We start from the raw sequence: 17,262 nt of genomic DNA on the forward strand, positions 1-17,262 counted from the left end.
AACTTGGTTGTTTACAATTATTAATAAGACGACTAATAAAGAATTTCAATATAAAATTTTTCTATTCTACGGGACCCAATCAAATGGATCTTTTACTCCTCGATAAATGCAGAGCTCCCAAAATTTGCTATAATGTAGAGAAAAATCCTCGATGCGTCAAATATGAAGGCATTCATCATCCTTTAGCAGAAATTAAATCATATAAACAATTTTTATTCGACCCTGAATCGGAAGAAGACAAGTCCCAAGGTAGTAAATTATTTCTGAAACGTATGAAAGCGCACCAAATAAAAAGAGACGCCTATAAAAATAATTACGAGAAAATTCGGAGAAAATTCTAAACTCTAAAACTACTCAAGATCCGTTTTTTCCTTTAGAACCCTCGACAATAACGAGTCGCCATTAGTTCTACAAATGTATCATTAGTTAAAATTAAAATCACGAATTTCCAGATACACTCACCTTGACGCCCTCTTATGTATCGTCATTATTGGCTCATCGAAAAATTGGAAAGAGATAACCCGAATGGAATGTTACTAACCCCACTAGGTAGACAATTCATTTATTAATAAAAAAAACAACATGAAGAAATTTCCTAGTTGTCCGCAGTTAAATAAACCAGAATTAATATCAGAAACATTACGTTATATGTCTCCACAGTGTTTTCTCGCGCATAAAAAATGTCACAGTATGAATAACATAAATAAATCATTAAGCGAATATGTGTTAGTAAAAGTAGTAAAAGAACTAAATATCGTTACGTTACATTTCTCCTAAAATCACCTAGAAGTCCCCTCGAAGATAGAGTAATCTTAAGAATAATAGCAAGTTTAGTATATTATAACTTCATTACACGGGTAATGCTAACAACACAAGAAAGAACTAGACTAGCGGCTACCATGACATCCAGAACTCTCTTACACAAAATTCCAATGTCCAAATATCCCCTAATTGCCAAATTTATTGTAGAAAATCTATGGTAAACTCAAGATGAGAATGGATCCATTACAATTTGGCCACTTAGATTCCTTACACTATTAGTAGATCGAGGGTATAACCTACTAAATGGAGGAAATTTTCTTGAAAGTTTGTATAAAAATTGCTGGAACTTTGATGGCATAAATGAAAATTTTGGATCCAAAGTATTCCCTGGTTTTGACATTATTGTACGTGAACAAAAATGTTGTAATGCGTTGCACATACAATTAATTTTTAGAGTATTAAAGGTCATAAATAATACTCTTTCCTTAGCTGAACGATGACGCAAAATAATTTGTGAAAATATGCAAAAGAAAGATATATCGAATAGGTTAAAAAACCTAAACCTTCCGAACGATCTATTGGTCTATTTGATGCACATAGACACAGATAAGAGTAATGAAAATAACGTAGTATTCAAATTGAAGCTCCTAAGCACAAATATGTCATCATGGGATGTTCATCGCCTTAATACCATGCTAGCGTTGTTTGAAACACGCAATGTACTACTGAAAAATACGTCAATGTTAAAATTGAATGCAGATGAATATAGAGAGAATCGTGTATACAGATAGAATTATCAAAATAATGTCTTAAAATATAAATTCACTAAAGACACCATAACTTCTGTTTTCGAAAATTTTCCTTCTCAAAAAAAATAATAATAGTGGATCATGTGAATCAATAATAATGAAAAAATGTACACTCTATGCACAGTTAAACCATACATTTACCTCAATGCTTAAAGAAGTAATAACCATACGAGGTTGATAACTACCTAGCATTCACCGAGCATCTAGATAACTACCTATTAGTTATCAATAATAGGAACATGTAACTAAGGAATAAATTAATCTCATATATAAGAATTATTTTGTCTTAGTGTAAATTCTAATAATTCTAGTTGCAATAACAAAAATCATCTAATTAAATGACTTATAATAAAGATAGGCCAACAGCGTAATTATATGTTGCTTGCGTATTTATTTATATGCTGCTTACTCAAAAATATAATATAAAAATATTTTGTATAGTAACTTTGAACTAAGCCCTTAAGGTATATCTCAACTAGTCATAAAAGCATACCACAACCTAAGTAAAGCTTGGATTTCCATAACCATTCTAATCCTAAAATATTGTTCATAAACAGAAATTCTGTTTCACGCTTATAAATCAGTTTTGTTTGATCAATGCCATAAAACAGTTCAAAATCAAATTAATATAAATTATTATAACAAAATAGCCCAAGTTAAAAGTTAAAACGCCCAAACTATTTTGAAAAAAAAGTAAACAAATGAATTTTGCAAAAATAGGTAAAATTAATAATAAATTAATCTTAGAAACAAAGAAAAAGATGAGGCTTAAGAATATCATCATAATTCTCGTTGTTCACGCTGCAGCCCAAGATATTATTAAACATGGAGTAATATTTAAGCATGAAAATTCACTCCTAGCCAGCCATAATGCATGGAAAATCTTTATGAAATTGGACCCCAAACCCTTCGAAACCTTGTTTCAACAATTAACAAGACTAGAGAAAAACCCAAATGAACTCAAAGAATCGATATTTCAATTCCTAAGGTTAGATAAAGAATTACAAACCAGGAAGATAATGCATAGTAAAGATAAGTAGAAGTTCTTAATTCCGGTTATCCCACAGCTAAAATGAAAATTCGTGATAGATGATTTTGATAAGAAAATGGCAGAAATTGACATGGCACTTGGAACGAGCTCCAAGGAATACAGAAAGAAAAAATCAGCGAATAATATTGTATACTTGTCGAGAGACTTTACTTCTATGAAATCTATAGAAAACCCTAAATTACTGACTAAAAGAACAGGAAAACCTCATGATGGAAATTACTCAATGCTGAGCGAACTACCAGGCCTTTGGACTTTTCTCAAAGAATTATGGCAGAGTCATGCTAAAAACAATGGAACTGAATAGAAATCGTCTAAAGTTAGAAATGAAAATAAAAACAGATCCCATAGAATACAAAGTCCCAACCTAGACACGTTGGACAAATCAAGGAACAATTTCTCAAAAACCCAACAGCCTTATGAATATGCAAATCTCACAGAAGGAAAAAAAAAAGACATCACGACAACCACACCTACATATGAGAACCAGCCAAAGAAATACAGTCTTCGATATCGGAAAGTACGGCAAACACAGTGTCAGAATTGATCGCACTTAGTAAAGGGAAACCTTGAAATTTAACTATATTAACTTATCTAAAACCCACGACATTTACAAAATGGACTTGGTCAAAAGGGCCCACGTTTATGCATACCCAGCCTATTGGCATCGTCCTTATAAACGCAAGGGCAAGAACCCAGGTAGGACATACCGAAATACAAACAATAAAAGTGCAAGAGGTTAGGCCAGAAGAAAAGAAGAATAATTATAAAAAGAGGAGGAAAATAATAAAGTACACAAGATATGTTGGACAATAGATGGTAGACATACTTGTGCTAAATTAACCGTAGCCAATGAACCGACAAAAGAAGGTATCGAACCATTACCTGATCTAAATGAGAAAAACGCCCAGAAAGTATCAACTCATCGAGCCTTCTTAATATTATACAGACAAAGATTACAAGCCTTATTTGAATTATTTAATACGGAAATACAAAAATTAAAACAAAGCACCACGAGAATTTTTTAAGTATTCTTTCGAAGAAGTTAGTACTGAAGGTCTACAAGCCTAATTCCCATCAATAGAGAACTTGCCTCCCGTCTTTTTGGTTTAACAATGGAGGAAGACTTAAACATCCTGCGGGAAAAGGTAAAAAAGTTGAATAATGCAATGAACGTTACGTTGCACGTCCAGAATATACAAGCAAGTATACCAAACTAACCAAGAGACAAAGTCGAAAGAATATCTAAGAAAATATCAAAGACTGTTAAAGTAATGAATTATTTAAAGAACGAAGTGGATCGCATGGTGACAGACGCGAGCCTTACCATGGTATCACTCGATATAATTACCATGTCACTATTAAATCTGCCGACAGATGTTAGTAGGTTTGAATTTGCATTATTTTCCCTCGCGGGAAGAACTTTCTCATACGACCTAGTAGATCCTGCTAACCTAAAAATTATTTTATACGAAATAAAAAGGCACATAACGTTTGGTTTACATTTACCCATAGAGCCAGAAGTATCAAATTTATTTCTTTATTATATAAAATTAAAATTCAACATCACGGAAATAAATGAACAATTATTCGCAGTACTAACAATTCCATTTATAAACCAACAATCCATATACGACTTGTACAAAATTTCGGCCTTCCCTACTAATATAAAAAAGACAAATTCATTTATGACTATCACACCTGAAGTAGAGTATTTACTTGTTGATCAGGATAAACGAAATAAGCCCTAGCTAATCAACAAGACTTAAAAGAGTGCGTATCATTCAAAAACCTAGCATGTCAGCTTACTTTGTCTATTTATACCATCAAATCCGCATATTGTGTGTTAGATATATTTTTGAAAGACACACAACAGGAAGAAATACCTAATTTGTGTGAAGCTTTGATTGGAAGTACTAAACGAGAAATATTCATACACCTTAGAAATAATCATTGGTTATTTTCTGCTACAAAAAAACTGTTGGAACTTTGTCTTGTTATAATAATACAGAAAGAATCGATCCAAGTTACAGGACCGAATTGCTATTACAAGATGTAGGTACGATAACCATAAAACAAAGATGTGGACTCATAACTAAAGAGTCAACAGTTCAAACGCCGTTAATAACCACGAGCACAAATATAATAAGTCCTAAAATAATCAATTTTAAGGCAATCAACCTGTCGTACACTATTCCCAATATAGAAAGTGAGGAAATGAAAACCTCAATATGGTCCAAAACAGAAAAGAAGGAAGAAACATTACCGCTTACAAAATAAGAGAAACATTGTAATCCCAGATTCCATTATTTACATATGAAGACTAAAGTTTAACATACGTGGATAACAGATACAGATTATTCTCAACCAATTTTTGGTGGAACATACTACTGACCGTATGTTTCGTATTCGCGATATTCCTTGAGCATTAAAACCCTACTGACTTTTTATTATGGAAGGATTTTGAGACTAAAAAGAAAGAACTCATAAGAAGAACAAGGGGATACAGCTGAAATGAAAATGTCAAAACCGGAACTCCATGAAAACATCCAAACCCAGAAAAAGGAATGCCATTAGAAAACGAGGGGGTATAGAAGTTTTCCACTCATCCTTCCTATGTCTATTTCCCTCATTGTAAGTGTCGTTTACGTAAAACCGTGCGGTTACGCCGCTACAACATGCGTTTCTTAAACAGCACAGACGTGCGTGAACAATGAAGGCATGAAATATGTTTTAAACTGAGACCTCAGACTTAATGATTTACCGTAATTTATGTTTAAATGGTTATTTTAAATCTAATGTAGAGTTAAACAAGTGTTGAAGGAAATTAAAATAAATTGTGTGAAGTAGTAAATACTAAGGAGCATAATAAGAGACCTTACTTAAAGTTAAAGGAATTAATCTCTTATATCGTCGTTATTCTGTAACAACTTAGAAAAAATTTCTATGTTTTAGATTTCCCAATGGAAATTCTATGTATTTGAAACCAACATGATAATAATGTCGTTTTTTTAAAATATGTGTAATAATATTAGTATATTTGTTTAATATTGTCTTGTAACGTAAAATTAACCATAAAAATAACCAATCTTATTGCTTATTATGTATTTTGACTACTCGTTTTAAAGATCGTGTGATTCTGCCTCTTTTTTTTAGTACAGGAATTGGAATGACCTATCGGAAATCATTCACTACAATACGTAGTCCAGCGTAGATACAGCCTAGTAGCATCGATTTTCATCATCCCTCAACCAACGAATTCCAGGCAACGAAGCTAGGACGAAAATTACGGTTACCTTTTGATCGTTGTTTCCTCGATCACAAACCATATTATGTATCAGGTGACACTGTCTAATAAATCTCAGTATCCAGGGCATTATCGAACTATATAAACATATTAATCCTGAGAACCCCATCGACCAGCACAAGATATAAGTACATAAACACCACCCTTGATAATCCTCGTGGACCCATGTACCATATATCTATATAGTTATGTTATTTGATGAACCCAAATTATTTACGTGTCGCAGATTAACGCGTTGAATCCCTTTCGACATTTTTTCGGGATCCATCCTATCACCTCTATCAAATGGTCGTAAAATTTTTATCTCTGTAATCCCGTAAATGTTACGAGATAATTTCTGAAAAATCGTCCTGGAAACCAACCACTGAATTACAGAAACCAAAAGTAACTCCAGTGACTAACCCCTCAGTGACAATAATCCTCCCACAAGTTAAAGACAATATGTTGAAGGAGTCACTAAAGTTGGAAGTCGACCCATTCCAAATCCAAACAGCAATTCTCCTGTGATTAACCAAGGAATCACCGCAAAAGCCAATAGATACAAGCGATGCACGAACAATTTTATAAGGGAACTTAATCTCTAAGTGCACGAACGAACAATTTTATACGAGAAATACATTCTCTATGTGCTTTAAAATACTTTAAGAATGAAATGCTAAGAAGAAAGTCAACCCATCTATTACCAACGTGATCTCAGTGCTCAACCCCTTAACGATAAAGCACCTTATGGACTATCCAAAAACAGCAGGTGAGAATGAACTCTGATATCAAAATTCCACACACCTGTGCCTGGATGTAATATTTCCCATTTGACAAATTAATTATTTATTGTAACCCGTTTGTAAATGAAAACCCTTCGTCCAAGATGAACACAGCCATGCTCTAACTATTCTGTGAAGAAACTATATTGTAAGTGTTTTAAATTTTTCTGCATTAGACGAAAAGAGTGAAGGAACATAATTTACAACAGAAGGAGTGAGTACACTAAGAGACACGTAAGGTGGTGAAGTAGGTGTGACATTTTAACAGTTTTGATAAATTAACAATTTCGATATCTTATCTTTAATATTACATAACGAACAGACACAGTGAAGGCATTTCGAAATTTACCAGTGAAAGTGGTGACATAGTGTTTGTGTTTTAAATCGTTCATATATACATGTATTGCTAATTGCTTAGATAGAGTTATGCTTAGTATTACAACATTACTTCAATAATTTAACGTAGGTAGAAAGTATAATAATCCCCTAAATATCATTAGATAAAGACTTGCAAATTTCAATTTAAATGATTAATATTACATTATAAATATCTTAAAATAGTAGTTTGTATAGCCCCAACCACATAAAACATTTCCCCTTGATAATGTTTAAAAGGTTGAAAGTGTAGAAGCTATGAGCGTTAGATGTAGAAAAAAACAAAAACAAATATTTAGTAAAGTAGCTAGGCTTTAACCATAGATAAGCTTAGTCCGGTGGAGGAACATTGGAAAAGGGTATATAATAAAATAAGAAACATTAATACAGAAATTTTTTTAACCTCTCCTGATTAAGCTTAAATAGATGTTTAAAATATTCAATGTCAATTAAAATTAAGTAAGACAAATAGTAAATAGATCTTGAGTATTTCAAATACGCAAGGGCAAGCAAGTCCTAATGACGGGATGTCAATAAAAAATGAGAAGGGTAATATGTACCGTGAGTAAAATGCTATATATTTAAAATATAAAAAACAAAATTGTTTGTTTCTAAGGATACTTCCGATTTAAATTAAACTCCCCCTAATTAAGCTTAAATCCCGTTTCAAACTTGAGTCTAAATTCTTAATCAACAAAAGAAAAACCGCATGATTATATTCACAAAAGAGCTTGATGAATTCAAGAGCACTTTGTAATACTTCGCAGCATTCCAGAAGTTTTGTTTTGGAGACCGACAGATGTGAAATGTGGCAAAAGCTACCGGTCGAATTACGGTATTAATCAAAGAAGACGGTTTTGAATTTCGCGAAAATACTTGACAAAAAAATCACGAGACAATGTCTTATACAAAGTTTCACAGGAAGTTTCAAGTTATCATGGGAATGAGAATGTCTAATCATCAAAATATCGAAAATAAATTATTGGACAGTCAGTTAGCATAATGATTTTAGTTTCTAAACATAATGACAAAGTAGCGGGCCCTCCACAGGAGTTGGGCCAATCGTGAAATAGCTGTTAGGGCGCAAAATCAGGACTAATAATATATAGTGATAAAAAGTGTTTTTCGCATCTCTATGGTTGTCATTACCATTCTGATTATTATATGATTATTAACCTATGAGCCATTATGAAGTTATTATTCTGACTGTTAGCACGATTGAAGAAAAGCTTTGCTCATATACGTTCATTGTTGTATACCTGCAATGTGAGTTACAATAAACCCATTACGTTTCTATTTGTGTTTTTTTACTTATATGCCTGTATCTCACCGCAAAGTAGATAACAAGCTCAATCGTCTTCATTGGAAGCACTCCTGAGGAATCTGATACCCCTCCGAAGTTTGTTTACGCTCCTGGATTGATGGTTCTCCAGCCCAACTAATTACCCCACCAGACAATTCTAACTTATTTTTTAATCTATTCTATTTCCTCCCATGGAGAATGGTATAGTCTTTTTTTTCTACCCCTTCATTATACTCATCCCTTTCCTCCTTTACTAGTGGCGCAATGCTAAGCCTAAATCCTTGACAGCACAAGTGACAAGATCAAAAATTCCCCCCATACAGGTGGTGTTATATGGATCTAATGAAGCTAAATTCCCCCGGTACAAACACACACACAAAAAACATCACAAATAAGAGAAAAAAACACTACTTAAAAGACCAAAAGAAAAAGTGATTTTAAGAGACCCCCCCCCCAAACAAAAAAAAGATGTAGGACAATCCAATAAATTAAACCAAATTCCAAATACATATTTGAAGTCAAGCCACAAAAAATATTAGAAAAACACAGTACCCCTCACAACAAACGTTTCCAACCTAGGCTAGTGTCATCCCCCCCCCCCCCAAAAAAAAAAAAAATAATAATAAAATTAAAAATATATATATTTAAACATGAAAAAATAAAGACATTAAAACATTTCTTAAAATTCTTTTGAAAATACCAAACGAGTGACATTTTTAAGCTGACTCAGGTAGGCTATTCCAAGCAATATGACAAGCAGTTAATGGATTAAAGTCAGACTTCACTGATGGAGTAAATAAAATATTAATATTCCTTGAATTGCGAAGATGATGCAAAGACCTATCAGGGACGAAAGAATAAGTAGTTTAAAGGGCTGTGGGAACATCACCATGAATTTGATGAAAAGTGAAAGACGCGCACGAAAAAATGTAGAGAGACTGCAAATCAAGTTATGGGCTAGTTTTTTTAGATGTAGAACAATTTGTTTCCTGTATAAGCCTTCTTGCCTTATCATAAAAATTAGAAAGTTTTTTTCAAAAAAGAAGAAAAAGTTGACATCAATATTGTAGGACAATAAGAGACGAAGGACTGAACTAAGCAATGGTACAAAATTTTTAAAAGTAATCCAGGAAAATGTGTTATAGCTTCCTCAAAATTCAAAGACTCGTTGAGATCTTCAGATTAATTAGTCCAATATGATGCTTGAATGAAAGGTTTTCATCGAGAAGAATACCGGGAAGCAGGACATATCGATCCTTAGGTCTACTGCGAGAGCCCCTTTAAAGCTGTACATAATTTAACTCAAGGCACGCCAGATAAATAAGGTAAAAAATTAAAAAATTGACTTAGCAACATTTAGGGCTAGGCAAGCTGCACCAAACCAAAGAGCGACTCTCTCAAAAAGGTCAACTAATTTGGGAAGCATATCAGACTCAGTTCCTACTACAGTACCAATGGTACTATCATCAGCGAAAGCAATGAGAGTGTCCACATCCTGTGAAAACGATGTTTTTTTAGCATTGAAAGATTCAGGATGACATAGGTGACAGCAAACTCTAGGTTTTTGATTCTTAACCACAACTATAAGATCATTAAAATAAATCCAAAACAGAAACGGTCCAAGAACAGACCCTTGAGGAACACCAAACTCAACTTCAGACGAAAAGCGGGAAAGGAAATCTAAGAAGATAGTTTTACCAGACAATTAGGAATCAAACCAAGCATGAGTCTGTCCTCTTACACCATTGTATGATAGCTTATACAGTAGAATCTTATGAGTTAAAGAGTCAAAAGTCTTACAGACATCTAGGAATATAGCTGCAGGAATCAAACAAGAGTAAAACAGGGTGTGGAGAAAATTCAAAAGAGTTACACACACATCCTCCGTAGAATGTTTAGCTCGGAAGCCAAACTGAAAATAATGAAAAAATCTGTTAGCCTCTAGAAAAGCAAGTAGAGGGGAAAGCAGGGTCTTTTCAAAAATTTGATGTAGGATAATAATTGGCCTTATCACTTCTTGGTCCACCCTTACATAAAATAATTACTCTAGCTCGGTTAAGAGAATTGGGGAAACTTCCATTTTCAAAAGAAAGATTTAAAAGTTTTGTCAATGAAGAAATAATTGAAGGAAGTATGAACTAAACTACCATAGTTGGAATGCAATCAGGGCCAGATGACGAAGAACCCTTCAAGCAATTTACAATCCTGGCTACTTCAACATCAGAAGCAGGATATAACACCATCGATTTGAGACAAGGTGGACTAAGATAAGATTTGTAATTTGGATTTGAAGACCTGACTGAAGAAACAATGTTTTTCCCAAAATTGACAAAATATGATGTAAATACATCTTGAACAGATGGAATACCCTCAACAACCACATCACCAACTACAAGACTTGGAGGGATAGAACGAGCCGGAGAAGAACGTTTGAGGATGGAATTGATCACTTGCCATGTTTTTCGAATATCTTTCCCAGAATCTGAAAATTTTTTGGAATAATAAGGGAATTTAGCTTTCCGGTATACAGAATTGAAAACATTCCTGTAGAGTTTGAATTGCTGAAGACTTGCAGTATTCAAAGATGCCTTTGCTGACTTAAAAGCATTCCAAATATTTTTTTTTCTTCTTCAACTCTGTAGAAGACCAGGGGTCATCCATGAATTAAAAGGAATAGATCTTTTTGACCTTGAAGTAGAGGAGAAAAAGCACATATGTCAAAAATAGACTCCTTCACTGACTCATAAAAGGAGTCAAACTTTGAACAAAAATCATAATTCTCATCAAAAATATTCCATGTCTTCTCAGCTAAATGGGATCTAAGGCGGATCAATTCATTTAAACCAAACCTAAAATAAGTCGAAGCAGATGATGGAGTGTTTCTATTCAATGTTTTTTCAAGGATAAAATGGAAAATACAGAAAAATGGTCTAAAATATCACTTACTACAACAGATGTCCGAGCCAAATCAAGAGACGAAAAAATGTTATCAATTAAAAACGCTGACGTATCAATTACACGTGTCGGAATACAGGTTGTTGGTAGAACCCCAGCAGTCAGCATATCTGAGAGAAAATCCACCGTAGTAGAGGAAGCCTTGTCAATTAGATTTAAGTTAAAGTCTCCCATTATTACAAGTTCAAATGGACGTCTGCCTATTAATTCCAAGACCTCATCAAGGACCTGAAGAAAAGAAGGGACGGATCCACTGGGAGATCTATAAACATTACCAATTATCAAAACCTTATTTTTTAATTTGATTTAAATAAACTGGGATTCAAATATCCCTTCGTCAATCCTTGACAGATCGCTTCAAACAGTATAGGGAAAATGTCAGAAATATACATTACTAGTCCACCCTTTGCCATCCTTCTGCGATTTAGTCGCTCCATTTTGTAACTGGGTATATCTAAAAGCCTTTGAGTGCTAGAATTAGGAAAGGTCTCACATAATCTGATAACAACAGGTCACCCATTAAAAATTTTCTGCCTCAACTGATCAATCAATGAACAGAGACCCTGATTAATGAGTTGAAGGACAAAAAAATGATTATTTCATTTAGTAGCCCACCCTAAATAATAAAAATACTTACTATTTTTTGATTTGTAAGTATTTAGGGAATTTCTTTTAATTTAACCAATAGGATTATTAATAATACTAAAAACATCTAAGGGGATTCTTTTTAATTGGAGTAAACGCCCATCAAGGGAGTAAAAATCCCCAGAGCCTGAGTTAGAAAAAATCATATAACTTAGTAAGACTATGTATCCTACATGTGCTGCAACACACATAAAATAAAATAAACACAAAAAAACAAAGAGGCTATAAATAAAAACCAAACAATATAAATAAATAATTAAAATCACAACAATCATACCAATACCGCAATACTTAAAGATACTAAACATATTTAAAAAAAACACACACTCACAAAAAAAACAACTTCTATTTAAACACACCCGGCTAGAGTATGAAAACAAACAATAAAACATAAATAATCAACTTTTTCTAAGACACTAAAGGGTCTCAACAAGTGAGCGGATTCATGTTGGGTGGCTATCACCCTGCTCACGTTTGTAAACACGGCCACGATCACACACCACGTTTCTTACACCACATCTTTCTCTTGCGCCTTCAAAATTTTTTTTTCATTTTTATAAAATATTCCGTGACAAATACGCCTGATTTCGCCAGCTTTTATTTCGCTCTGAAAACAGTTTACGCCGTGTCTTTAGTTGCAAATTTCACAATAACTGGCACCTCTGTCACAGGTATCTACATAGTCCAGACAGCATTCAAAAGTCTAAGACGGTTTACAGAAAACAACTGATCTTTCTGAACATGTACACCCATTTTCCTTCCTATATCAAGAACAGTAGTACCCAGGTTATTGCTTGCTTCACTCCAAAAAAAACTAAAGAATCAAGTATACGCTCCTGTTCGTAATCATCTGGCTTTTCCTCAATAGTAGCCACCCAAAGCTCTAATGACTGAATTTGGCTATCCAGAGATGAAAACAGTTTTTCTAATTTCTCAAACTTTGTGTTGTATTCTAAAGTGATTGAATCATATATTTCCATGACAATCAGTTCAGGGTTCAGAGTGGCTTGTTGCGATGAGCCTGCTACTCCTGTCACTGAAACCACTTTCTTCTGAAATTTTTTTTTCTATTTCTTTTACTTGGTCAAAGTTAAGTTTTGTAACTTTATCTTAGGCTAAAGTAAGTTGCTTTCAGATTGCAGATGATTCGCTCAAAGCAGTTAAATTGGTACCCGCGCCTTTCGCAGTTTTCTTCTTTATAAAGTGATAGTAAAGATCCGGAGAATATTCACACTCACAAAAAGCATGATTAACGCCCTTGACGGTTTTTTTCGAAGCTTTGGCATAATTTCCACTATATGAAAGAAGATTTTCTTCCACCACAGTCTGAAAGTCATGGGAACTGTAGAAAAAAACAATGCATTTTTGGCATAGACTTTTTTTGGTTTGTTATGTTAACAATCCGGACTGGCCAGAGGGGATATTCCTTGAACCGAGCTACCGCTAGATCTCTCTTCTAAAACTTTATAATGATGAAAATAAAAATCCAATAAATCGAAAATAGACTTATCTTTAGCGGAAAAGACCACGTCATGCAAAGGCATACACCCTTATTGATGGGGACCCGGTGGAACGTGGGAGCCCGTTAGTTTTTTCCACCGTACTCTAACCTCCCAAATTTTTGCATTCAAATTATCCAAAACAAATTATCCGTATTAAACAGGAAAAACTGTCACTGTTATGAGGTTATCTTGCAGACACTCCAATTTCACAACTTGTCTAATCACTGAATCACTGAATCACAACCAGTAGTGATCTGACAAGTTTGCTTCCCACACTATAAAAGTACCACGCTATTTGGCCCAAATCACCGTGCCTAGGGCCAAATGCATGAAGCTCCAAAAATCCTTTTTGAAAGACTTCCGTTCCCATAGAAAAGATACCTCACTTAAAAAACCTCTTACTATACCGAACCAACTTCCTGTCGATCTCTCTCTAGACTCAAAAGTAAACAAGTACAAAACTTACTTTTCATATCAGACTCATATCAAGAACTGAAAAATAAAATCAAGAAAAAATACAGGGCGTCTTCCTCCCGCGCGGATGTCTTTTTGGATTTGTCCTCACTAACTTAACTTGTGTGATTTATTGCCCGTCTTTATTTTTAAGTCTTAGATTAATAAGCAAATTCTTTCCAGACGTCTCGTAATAATAGCTAGGCCCAGGGTTGAAATATCGTAATTAAAGAAAAATTAAGTTTACAAAAAGTACATTTATCTGATAAAAAAGGCCAAGGAGCCCAAAAGTGATCACATAAACTTTATAAGAGTAAAAACAGTGGATAAAATTTTGTAAGATGAAATTTTGTCTCACCAATTTTTTTGATTAGTTTTTTAAATTATTAAGAAAAAAAACAACATTAAATTGGTGTGCCTCTATTAAAACACTATAGATATACTCCAACGACTTGACTTTGCTTTTCTTACTTTAATGAAATGTTTGGAGAAAACTGCTTTACGATTAAAAAATCAATAATACTGGAGGGGGAAGGCGAGGGTTGCAGAGTAATCTCGCGGTACCCAGTCTGGCTCTGGCGTTTGGCCTGTTAACAATTATACAGAGCTCATGTATCAGAGCTCAAGGTGAAAACATCTATCTATATTGTATTTATTAAATTTGAAGTCCAGTATGTTCTTGAATTAATTCAGTGACCGGAGTTAATTAATAGATCATTTAAAGGATTAAGTTAGGAATAAATAAATAACAGTGGACTTTTGGTAAACTTAAACTAGATTCTTGAAATTCCGTAAGGACATAAACTGGATTGAACTTTGAATCTAGTTGGATTGCACAACAAGTGAAACTGAGTGCTGTAAGAGATTAAGAAATATTATTAATTTTGAGCATTTAAAGAGTATAGACGTAAAGTGATTTAATAAGACATTAACGTAACCCTAATTGGTAAGCAGGAGAGGGGCAGGTCCTCCAGTCCATCAGAATCAATATTTCCATTTTAATAATGCCTAAATATTATTATCCTGAATGTAGAAACCCAGCAACCAGTGGGACAGTTCAGTGCACTAAATGCAACCAATGGTGGCACCCCAAATGTGCAAAGATTACTCTTGGTTTAAGAGAGAAGTTAGAGAAATGGCTTTGCTTAAACTGTGATTTTCCCCCTTCCCCTTTGATTACAAGTGATGACAAACTTTCTGGCAAAGTTACGCAAAAGGCAATCCCTAGATCTGTTGCGAGAAACACGCCTATAGTTACTCCCAGGTCCTCCAATCCCCACGCAAAGACAATATTTAGGCCCAGCATTAAGCAGAAAACTCCCTGTGTCGATTGTGGAGAATATATACGAGAATTTTCAGCGTTCAGAAATAAATGCTCTACCCTTGAGAATGAACTTTCAGCCCTTGATTCTTTTATCGATAAGCTTGACAATGAAGTCAGGTCTGTATCTGAAAAGCTTGTAATGGGTATGCAAGAATGTCGTAAGTTAGACATCTTAGTCGACGAAAAAAAAACAACAATCGATTCTCTGAAGATGCAGATAAATCAGTTTCAAAACCGGTTTCCGCTGGATCAAATCCCAAGCGGCCATAAACTTGGTACCCATCCAGCCACCCAAAATAACCAACGCAAAACGAATGCTGAAAGTGTGACGTCAGTTAAAGTCGATGAATAATAACACTAACATAGCCGCAAGTGATGAGAATAATGTGATTCCGATTGACAAGTTACAGGAAGAGGTCTTGCGTATCATTTTTGACAAAATAATCAAGCCCCCGTATAAAAGAGAGGGTTGGTTCTTTCGGAATGGTTTTTGCCAGAAAGGAGCTAGTTGCAAATTTGCTCAGTAAAATTAAGTGCCTCTGATAAACAAAAATACAATTTAACCTCGCCCTGAACAGCCCAAGTCAAAAGGGGTATGTAAATTTTTCGAAGGAGCATGTAAATTTGGTATTCACTGCCGGTTCCTAAATCCATGTTATAGTTTCCTTGCCAAGTCATGTAGTAGGATTAAATGTGTTCTTGATCTTATACAGATGTCCCCTCGCTTTAGATGCTTATATGAAAATCGTAGACTAGCGCATTTTAACCGTACGGACCCAAGCTCATCAAAAAATGCCCACCTTCGACGACGCAAACAGCAGAAAATCCAAAACAAACCCTCTTGGGGTCTAAAAAAGAGGGGACACCCTTGGGTTCAAACAAAGGTCACCTTCCTGGGGAATCAAGCAACCCTTTTCAGTACACCATCCGTCCTATGACACATCACAGGAGCCTCTGAGAGCTCAGCCTGCCGCCTCATCCAATAGCACTTAATTCTGCTAATTCTACTAAATATTTTTTAAACCATCGCTCACACACAAGAAAGCCCACGAGCCATCCAGTCCTTACCAATCGAGTATTTATCCAAAGGATTCCCCCGTCTCCATATCCACGTGCTGACCCCCGTCCTTCTTTTTCAAAGTTAAATCCACTCACACCTCTGGCTGCTTTCCAACATCTTCTTACACTTCCATCTATCACTCCCCACCACGTTGCGTACCCACTCCACGTGGATTTTTTGTACCATTACCCTGCAAAAATAACCTCATCTCTCTTGATTCCTCCAGTTGACCCCAAACTCAACCGCTACTTAGTTACCTCTGTTTAGAGTCTTCGCTAGTACCTGCTCAATCAAATGCAATTGTGTTTGAAAAAGATGGATTTGATCCCCCGTCCCTTGTTCTCACTATCCAGCTTTAACCCCCATCATGAATTCCACCACAACTTCTAACCCCATCGGTGATATAAAAAAAAGTAAAGTGTAAAAACGGTACTGTCACAAGTCTCTTTAGTTTCTTCAAACTCTTGTTGAGCAACGCTGAAAGCCTTAACTTTGAAAGACTTAATGAATTAGACACCCATTCTAAAATATATAAATTATATCCAATGCTTATTACTGAAATTAAACCTTAAAATTTGCAGACGTTAAAGATTAATAATTTTTCTCAATTTATTAAAATCAGACAAGATAACCACCCTTTTGTTAAGAAAGGTGGCAGAGCTCTGTTCTTTGTCCGTAATGACTTGTACCCAAGTTAAATCTCTATTCCGTGTCTTGCTCCCTTTGATGAGATTATGTGGGTGTGTGCTCGACCTTAAGTCTTGCCGTGTCCTTTCAATTTAATTGTCCTGTGTTGTATTTATTACTCCCCTAATCAGAGATCAGCTGACAAAATAAATTTTAATTTAAAAATTACCTGCGAGGGCAGACTTTATGCTATCAAAATACCCAAACGCAGAAATTTTCCTGATGGGTGACGCAAGCAATATTAAATTGAATTCTACATGTAATACTTTTA

At 34.6% G+C, this 17,262-nt stretch overlaps 1 protein-coding gene across 1 annotated transcript in view; it reads left to right on the forward strand.

Annotated features, from left to right (window-relative positions):
• The first annotated feature begins 3,236 nt into the window (after positions 1-3,236).
• LOC148956103 (uncharacterized) overlaps positions 3,237-17,262 on the forward strand; it is a 93,964-nt gene continuing 79,938 nt past the window's right edge. The window contains exons 1-2 of the mRNA XM_089089208.1: positions 3,237-3,318; positions 15,322-15,519. Coding sequence (XP_088945334.1) covers positions 3,237-3,318; positions 15,322-15,519 — 280 coding nt within the window. The remainder of the gene's footprint in view (positions 3,319-15,321; positions 15,520-17,262) is intronic.

This window comes from Artemia sp. Qi Xiang Cuo, chromosome 1 (assembly GCF_049724085.1).
Source record: "Artemia sp. Qi Xiang Cuo chromosome 1, ASM4972408v1, whole genome shotgun sequence".
In the NCBI taxonomy this organism is placed as follows: domain Eukaryota; kingdom Metazoa; phylum Arthropoda; class Branchiopoda; order Anostraca; family Artemiidae; genus Artemia; species Artemia sp. Qi Xiang Cuo.